A 9,134-nucleotide genomic window follows, 5' to 3' on the forward strand; every position below is an offset into this window, starting at 1 on the left:
CCGACAGCCAAGGGAGGAATACAAGAAGCCGCCAGGCTTGTGCCCTTCTGCCGCCATTTGCTGCAATAACAGCACGGGCTCGCCCCGCGGGGGAGGAAGATCGCTCAAATCCCATGATTTAAAAAAAAAAAAAAACGAATTAATTTTCCAAAGAATCATGAATTACAATGTCATTCGCAAGCGGCCTCCACATGCACGGAGGAAGCGGCAACCGCCATCTTGTCACTCCCGCCGGCGGCACGCCGGCCCCCTGCCGCCCATCCCGGCCGGCCTCTCGCGGGACCGCCGCTCTCCTCCTCTTCCTCTCCCGCCCGGAACCCGGTGTCGCGGCAGCCATGGAGTACATGACGGGGCCGGCGGCTCCCACGCCGGGCAACATGTAAGCGGTGGCCGGGCTGCGGGGTGGCGGGGCTCTGCCCGCCGGGGCTCGGCCTCGGGGCGCCCCGTTGCCGCGGAGCGGGGAGGCACCCGGGCGGCCGTAAACCGGGGCGGGGGGGTGGCGACTGTCCCGGGCTACTATTCTTTTTAAAATAAAAATAAACTTAAAAGCCTATACGTACCTTCGGGTTGCCCGTCGCTGTCCGTGACTGACTTTTCCTCCCTGCTTTTCCAGCCTCTGCTGCCAGTGCGGCGTGCCCATCCCGCCCAACCCGGCCAACATGTGCGTGGGCTGCCTGCGGGCGCAGGTGGACATCACCGAGGGCATCCCCAAACTGGGCACCCTCCACTTCTGCAAACAGTGCGAAAGGTGGGCAGCCGGGCCCCCCTTCCCCCTCCCCAGCTCCCGAGGGGGACGCGGGCCCTCTGGGTGTGGTGGCTGCAGCCCGCCACCTTCTTATCAGGGCTCTCCCATTTTCCAGCACGTTCCTGTATTTCTTCTCTTGTGGAAGTAGAAAGGTGTTGCTAAGTAGGGCCTGGAAAATGTAAATGAGTGAGTTTGTGGCCTTTGAAATAAAAAAAAAAAAAAAACGGGCAAGTTGGTAAGGGCAGTGGTAAAAGTGTCGATGCGCTTGGAATGCGTGGATCTTAATGCGCAGTCGAAAGCTGTAGCTCCATAGTTAAAACTGAAATCTTAGTAAATAACTAAGCTTTTGAGTGATTTAATTTGCTGAAGCAGCCTCGTGTGCTGTAAAATGCTTCCTGTGTCATAGGTACCTTCAGCCTCCAGGAACCTGGATTCAGTGTGCCTTAGAATCCAGAGAGCTGCTCGCGTTGTGTCTTAAAAAAATCAAAGCTTCGCTCAGCAAGGTGAGTAGCTAATTCTGTTGATTTTTTCATAGGATGTCTGTTGGTATGGGCGTTGAGCATAATTAACTGAAGGAAGCTAACATATTTTAAATACACCTTAATTTTACAATTTTCTTTTTATATATTTTTAAAATTGTTTATACAATAGTCGTGGTTTACAATGATATGGAAGAGAGTTGCAGAGGTCTATATATAGATTAAATTGAAAGTCACATGTTTAAGTTGAGTAAAGTGTCTCTTAGGTTCAGAATCTTATTGGAGGAAAAATCTGAAATGGTGTTTTAGGAAAAAAAAAAGCTGTTTTGTTAGCACAGTCATCAAGGTTTGAATTAGATTGCCTTATTGAGCTTCTTGCTGTTGGGTTAATACTTAAATATACAAAGTATCTCTGGGTGCAGTAAATCTGCATGTTCTTAGTTTTAGAGATTAAATTGGCTTTTGAGTCTTGAGGAAACTGTCGTACTATCCAAATTCATCATTCCATGCCATCCAGAGACACTGTTGAGCAGTGTCGTCAGTTACTCTGGTGTGACAGTCTGAGGTTGCGTCGCCGTTACTTTAGGTAGATCAGACTCTGTGTTCTAACTACGCGTTATTAATTGACTTTGGTGTACTAATAAGTATGTTTTTAATTAAGATTATTCACTTGCTCACTTGGTAGGGGAACAGTGACCTATACCACAAGCTTGTGTTCTGCGGTAGTCAGAGCTGCGTGTTTTTAACGCGGGTGCTGGTACAACTGCTGGCAAAAGCTGAGTTCTTCTTTCCCGCTGGCAGGTCCGGCTGATCGATGCAGGCTTTATTTGGACTGAACCACATTCTAAGAGGCTGAAGCTGAAACTGACTGTTCAGAAAGAGGTAATTGGAGTATAGTATTCTATGTGTGTCTTTTAAAAAACTTTTATGGCAAACAGTATGATTGTATTTCTCTTTAATTATATTACACTTTAGATAAGTGATTCTCTTTGGTAAAATCCAGCATGTGTTTACTGACTTATCTTGAAATAATATTGACTTCATCCTGCCTAAATTTTATCATTAAAGTGCCATTGATCACAGTTTGAAGAAAGTTGTTATTGTTCCAGTAAAGTTGGGAAAATACACCTAATATTTGTGACCCAAATACAGCTACGTGTCACGTAGTATAGTATGGAAGTTATTGCAGAATGCTGTGGAAAACTGGCTTTCTGTCTTGACAGGACTAATGAGGAAACCTTTTACGCTTCTGTTTTGCAGGTGATAAACGGAGCAGTTCTTCAGCAAGTATTTGTTGTGGAATATATAGTCCAGTCTCAAATGTGTGAAGACTGTCATAGGATTGAAGCTAAGGATTTCTGGAAAGCTGTAGTGCAAGTCAGACAAAAGGTAAAGGCAAATTGAATTTTCATTTGTTCATGGCAGAACAATCAGGCGGACAAATCTTTGGATGGTTTTATGATTTTCTCAGAAAAAGATGTACTCACACTTGCACACTGCCACAGTAATGCACTTTGTGTTCGTGTTGGGTTTTTTCTTACTGATCTTTCTGCTGTCCAGTATTATAAGCATATTCTTTTTAAATGATGTCTGACAGGAGGATCTTTGTGAATTACTAAATATCCTTCTGTATTTTAAGGCAGTGTTAGAACCAGTGGGACAGATTGTTGATAAATATTTAAATCTTCTTTAAAGAAGATGGCATCTTTAGCAACCAGTTATACAAAAATGAGAAATAGAAGCTTTAAATAATTTGGTATAAATAGAGCACATCTCTGAAATCTTCTGGATTACTTGGAATAGACTTTGGACCGTTCCTTCTCTGGATGATCTCTTCATATAAATGTTTATTCTTCAGAGATACTGCATTTGCACTAGACGGTTCTTAAATAACTTTGATAATTTTGTCTTTGGTTTTAGACTCTGCACAAGAAGACTTTCTACTACTTGGAGCAGCTGATTTTAAAACACAGGCTTCATCAAAATACACTTCGCATCAAAGAAATCCACGGTGAGTGAGGGGGCTTGTAAGTCTTGAAATAGAAAACAAGCTAACTTATTTTATATGGGAAGACTGTGCTAATAGGTATGTACAGATAAGCAGCAGATTAGTTAGCCTATGTATTGTATTTGAAAAAAACATATTACTTGAAATAGATATGTTCATCAAGCTTTCCTTTCTTTAAGATGGCCTGGATTTTTATTATTCTTCAAAGCAACAGGCCCAGAAGATGGTAGACTTTCTTCAGTGTACGGTTCCATCCAGGTATATCATTTACGTTTATTGCCTTGAATGCTCAAAAGCTTTTGGGAAATGTCTTCTATCCTTCATTTTAAATAATTTTGTGAATGAAAGTGTATGAAACTTGTATTCTGTTTAAACAGACAAAATCCCTTCTACAGAAGTCCAATGTTTTCCATTTGGCTATTGTAAAACTAATCCTCATGCATTTTTCTGGGTTTTTTTAAAATTTTTGTATTTGTAGTACGTAGCTATATACTTTCATTGCTGTACTTTGTGCTGATTATTTCCTCTTTCACATAGTGTCCTTCTTGCCGCTTGAAGTCTCTATTTTTTTATGTTTTATAGATCAAAATCATCCCAGCGTTTGATCTCACATGATATTCATAGTAATGTCTACAATTACAAAAGCACTTTCTCTGTGGAAATTGTTCCAATATGCAAGGTAGCTTCCCTCTTATTTTATCTTCAGGGTATTCTATGAAGTGGATAGAGTTTGGTTTTGGGGATGGAGTTCTGGTTTATTGTGTGTTTGGGGGGATGGAAGGGTCTTGAGGGAGTTACTGGATGATATTGGGTGGAAAACTGAAAATACAAAGTTTAAAAATCTATTTCAGATTTCTCTAAAGCGTTGATTAAAAAATAAGGAAATATGAGTGTAAACTACTTTCTGTTTCTGTGCAGGACAACGTTGTATGTCTGTCACCAAAACTGGCGCAGAGTCTCGGTAACATGAGCCAGATCTGTGTGTGCATTAGAGTGACAAGTACCATCCACCTCATCGATCCTACCACGCTGCAGAGTAAGTTAGGCGTTCTTTTCTGCACTACAGCAGCATCTGATTTTTCTGCTGGCAGAATTTTTTGTTTGTTTGTTTTCATGACACCTTCTATTTTTAGACCAGAATGCTGTAAATGTATCCGTACAATCACTGACGTAGAAATTCAATAGCGAGTTAAGACGTAGTTCTCTAAGCTTGATTTCCGTAGTTTCCTAAGCAAAATGTGCAGGGTCAGTGTTAAGTTCCTGGATGTTCTAGGTCTCTGCTAAGTACTTAAATTTGTCAGGTATGCTTTTCTAAAATTAGATGCTATCTAGTTTTTCTCTAGATTGCGATTCTAGCCACTTGGGTACCAGAAGCACTGTGCTTCGATTGATATTTGCTGGTAAGCCCTACCAGCAAAATACCTCTAATAAGGACACATCCAGGAGAATGATTCTTGTGAAGAAAAAGGTCTGTGCTTCAGACACCTGATGTGTGATGTGGCTGTCACGGATCAACTGCTCCTGTCACACAAATTTGCCATGTCCTAAATACTTGCGTTGCAATAATGAACTTGAACAAAATGCATTTGGCAGTTGCCTTAATTTTGGCAAATGCTTCCTTTTCCTTTTGATTTCTTCACAAGACGTTTTCTCCCTTGTGATTGCCCATGCTGGTGGGTTTTTTTCCAGTCGCAGAAATTGACAGCAATACCTACTGGCGCCACCCTTTCAACAGCTTGTTCCACCCAAAACAACTAGAGGAATTCATCATTGTGGATATCAACAGGGCTCAAGAAAGGAAGAAAGGTGCAGGTGCAGGGGCAAGATCAAACAAAGTAAGAGTTCCTCTGTCTTTGATTCGATGTTTTGGGCTTTTCTCTCCCCTCCCTCCCCTACTCAGCTGAACTTCTGTTTTGAATTGTTCTACCTTGCCAAGCCAGGTGTATGCTTTTCAGTGTCCTGGCGCTGGCCCAAGCTCTTCTCGGGCAGATGTGGACAGTGTTTTGCTTTGGAAATTGCAATCACGTCAATTCCGCTTCCAGAAATTCTTTCCTGTCGAAGAGTTTAAACTCTACTTGTTACTATCATTATTGAAATTATTTTATATTAGCTTTGCCACTCTTCGATTATGGAACTGTTTTTGTTGAAGTATAGAAGCATTTATTTTTAATCAGAGTTAATTAATAAGTACCAAACACTTTCTTCTCAGTCAAAAGCTGTATGTGGTAGAAAGTGGTTGGCATGTCCATTTCTTTACTTTTGTAAAGATGAGAAATTAGGAGTAGCAAGCAATACGTTGGGTGCTTGGCGTAGAAATACATATTTAATTACAAATGTAAATTAAAACAGTAGTACAGCAGTGCAAATGTTCTAATAGCACAGCAAGTTAAGCTGCGTTTGATTAACCAGAGCGTTATATTTTTCATTCCTCAAGCACACGCTGGCGGAAGCCTGGGTACAGAAAACCTCGGAGTTGAACACGGATCATCAGTATTTCTGCTGTACTCACTTGGGACACATCCTGAATCCCGGTGACCTTGTCTTGGGGTCTGTTCCATTTCTTGGGTTTTATTAAATGATTATTTAATGAAAATTTTCTGGACTTTCTACAGGCTTATGGATTCTCAAAAAAGTTTTGAATTGTTCTCGTTTCTAAACAAAATCAGCGGAAGGGGTAGAATCTTTCCTCTTGGCCATGAAGAGATGGTCCTTATACAGGAAATCTTTTTTTCTAGCAGAAGTTATCTTGCGCAAACAACTACTAGTAATAAGAGAGCTGAAGTACTGACTTTAGAGTGCAGATTGGAATAACAGCTTAGACACAAACAGAGAGGAGGGATTTTTAAAATACCAGGCGAGATGTTTTTGTTTGATAGTGAGTATCATATGCAGCAATGACAAATGTGAAGTTTTTGTAAGATTAGTCAAATTAGGTGATTCTGAAACGTTTCTTAGGAGCTGTAACTTAGACTGTGCTGCTCTTTAATACAAGCACATGATACACGGACCTACATAGAAGGGTGGGATAAAATACCTATTCTCATTTTAGATTCGACTTGGCGAACTGCAACTTAAATGACGAGTTTGCCAATAAGATGAACCCGCACAGTATTCCTGATGTGGTAAGACCATTTTCTTTCTCGGTTCAAAGTTCACTGCATTACCCAGGGGTATTAGGGAATATGATTTTATAATGAGCGCTCATTAGTTCCGTAGTGCCTAAAGGAAGAGGGGATATTAATATTGACATTTGAATAGCATCTACATTTGAGAATGATTTTCTCGCTATTTAAATTTTTGAGTGATGGTTGAATGATACATTTATGTTCTTACCTTACTCTCTGTTGTTGGTTTTCAAATTACCATGCACTGGTGGTGAAAACTTTATTACAAGTGCAGTGTGTGTATTCACACGTAATCAAAAGCGTTTGGAAAATCTTGAATTGTCAAATGCGACGTAAATTCTATGGAAAACTTCTGAGTGCCAGACTGACTCTACCATTTGTTCAGCTGATTTTATAGCTGCCCAAATCGAGATCTGGGTGGAGTTTGGGGTTTTGAAAGAGTCTCATCAGTAGTATTGAAGGGATGCGTTTGTGAATACTTGCTGGTTTTCACTGTAGGTGCTAATAAAAAAGAACTACGACCGTACCAAACGCCAGCGTCGCAGAAACTGGAAGCTGAAAGAGCTGGAAAGGGACAGAGAAGGCACGGATACAGATGATGAAAGGTTCAGTATCTGCCATGAAGCTTTTTAGTCCCTCCTACCTACGGTGCTGTGCCAAGTCTAGATATCACATTTCCCAGTTTCTGCTGAGGATAAACCCAGTGTAATGCTGCGTGATGTGCTGACTGTTAAGGAGGCACAAGCAAATGCCACTGATTCTGTCTGAGCGTGACACTGGCTCGTAAGAGAGGTTGATATCAGTGTTCCCTGGAGAGCATTATCTCTCTGCATTTTCCCCCTTTCCCTAGTGCATGAAGTGTTTAAGCATATGTGCCTTACGTTTGTACTCTCTGCTAAGTTTTCCTGGAACTTGGATACTGAGGACAATGAGTCAGGGAGGTGTGAGAACAGACTAAATCCTGAAACCTTAAAGATAGCACTGCAAGGTTTTCAGGTTTACTGTTGCAAAATATAAAAACTGTTTTTATGTTTTTTTCCAAGAAAAGCTTAAATTGTGAGACAAGTGAGTATATTGGAAGGATTGTGTCTGTAGCTTACAGCTAGTGTCCGTCTAGCTAAAGGGACACATCTGTTACAACAGGCTCCTCACTGCTTTGTTCACTGGCAAAGCTGGTGCAGCAACAGCAGGTTCTAAATAGTGAATGAAACAATGAAATAACCGAGTAGAAGAAACAAGGCAATTAGAGTTAAATGAGGACCGGCAAATTAAGCAAATTAATAGGTGATAACAAAAAGGAGACAGAATGAGTTGGAAATGGAGGAATGCTATCAGAAGGCGTGTCTGTAGGACCACAAACTGCAGTCCTTCCTTGGGGCTCTGTTTGATTTTATTTTGTTTTACAAATTGGCATAAAGCCAGTGGAAAAGTGAGTAAAGACATTAACCATCTTTTACAGGCAATACCAGGACTTCCTTGAAGATCTTGAAGAAGATGAAGCCATCAGGAAGAATGTCAACATTTACAGAAGTAAGGCCTTTTTAACCATTTCCTTGCATGTAACTGGATCATGGCTATATATATGGCGTTATTCAGGGTGTTTAGGGTTTATTTTCTCTCCTTAGCTGTTTGTTGGGATTTTTATTTTCTTTCTATTGCGTTTTTAGATGCAGATGTTCCAGTGGAGAGCGACACAGATGATGACGGCCCTCCACGAATCAGTCTGGCTGAAATGCTAGAGGATCTCCATATTTCCGAGGATGCCACTGGTGGGGAGGGAGCAAATATGATGACAGAATAAGAATGGCGCATTAGTCAATGCAATAAAATATTCCCTTAGTGAGGAAAAAGTACCCGAAACATAAGTAAATATTACAAAATTATCACATGAATGTGAAAATTAATGTGATAATTACCACTCTACCCCTTAATAATGGTCCTGAATTCGTATTTTATATATAATCTTCTAGAGAATCAGCCACTACAGTTAAATTTCTGCTGCAAGCATTGCAATGTAAGTTCAGCTGGAGACAGCTGATCAGGAAGGATGTCCAGAGGCAGAGATTTTATTCTCTTTTGCCAGATTTGTAGGTAGAATACCTACCTACTATTTATTGCTTTCATTTCTTCACGTGGGAAGGATTTTTCCTGTCTTAATCTTTTTGGTGCAATGGTTTGAAGCCTTTTATGATATTGCTAGATTATTGCACGTACCAGTATTTTGGGGAAGCTCAGGAATGTATCTTCAGTTCCTTTGCTAAGGGAACTCCAAATATACATGTTGTGGACACAGAAAGCTTCCCTGAAAATTGATTGAAGCTGCAGCCCTTGAACAGAAAGATTGGAAATTTCTGTTAAGTAGAATGAATATTGTATTTTCCTGTATTCCATGCCTCTATTGATGGATTAAAAGCAATATGCATAATGTCTAATTAATACACCAGGTATGAACTATTAAAAAACAATACAAATATTTTTGGTCTATCATTTTTTTTAGCTAACGTCAAAATCATATTTCTCTTTACTGCAAGCCTGAAGAGGACGTAAGTGGTGTAGGAGGACATTACAAACTTAAATTAATCTGGTTTTAATTCACTTCACTGCACAAAGGTGGTTCAACAGACATTTTACTAAGAGTTTATATGCAGATACATTTGTTTTAACTCAATATACATATGGAGTGGAGTGAGAGTGGTTTTGCCACTGCATTTTTTTAACATTAGGAAAAAAAAGTTCAAAATAAATGGCGTATGTAAAGGAGGGAAATACTAATGGTG

At 40.4% G+C, this 9,134-nt stretch overlaps 1 protein-coding gene across 1 annotated transcript; it reads left to right on the top strand.

Moving 5' to 3' along the window:
- The first annotated feature begins 258 nt into the window (after positions 1-258).
- NMD3 (NMD3 ribosome export adaptor) lies at positions 259-8,180 on the top strand. The gene is made up of 15 exons (XM_086755032.1): positions 259-379; positions 614-748; positions 1,152-1,248; positions 2,026-2,106; positions 2,485-2,613; positions 3,145-3,235; positions 3,412-3,490; positions 3,815-3,911; positions 4,151-4,268; positions 4,922-5,067; positions 5,667-5,779; positions 6,282-6,354; positions 6,856-6,962; positions 7,817-7,887; positions 8,025-8,180. Exons 1-15 carry the CDS (start codon positions 336-338, stop codon positions 8,156-8,158), a joined length of 1,515 nt encoding a protein of 504 aa, XP_086611158.1. The 5' UTR covers positions 259-335; the 3' UTR covers positions 8,159-8,180.
- Positions 8,181-9,134: the final 954 nt, after the last annotated feature.

The sequence above is a fragment of the Chlamydotis macqueenii genome, chromosome 9, assembly GCF_036417535.1.
Source record: "Chlamydotis macqueenii isolate bChlMac1 chromosome 9, bChlMac1.mat, whole genome shotgun sequence".
NCBI lineage: Eukaryota > Metazoa > Chordata > Aves > Otidiformes > Otididae > Chlamydotis > Chlamydotis macqueenii.

Bases quoted from the DNA above. Each gene is read 5' to 3' on its own strand.
- NMD3 (XM_086755032.1), top strand. From the start codon at position 336: ATGGAGTACATGACGGGGCCGGCGGCTCCCACGCCGGGCAACAT. The intron at 380-613 runs GTAAGCGGTGGC...CTGCTTTTCCAG, and splicing joins GCTCCCACGCCGGGCAACAT to CCTCTGCTGCCAGTGCGGCG. The intron at 6,355-6,855 runs GTAAGACCATTT...TTTTCACTGTAG, and splicing joins CGCACAGTATTCCTGATGTG to GTGCTAATAAAAAAGAACTA.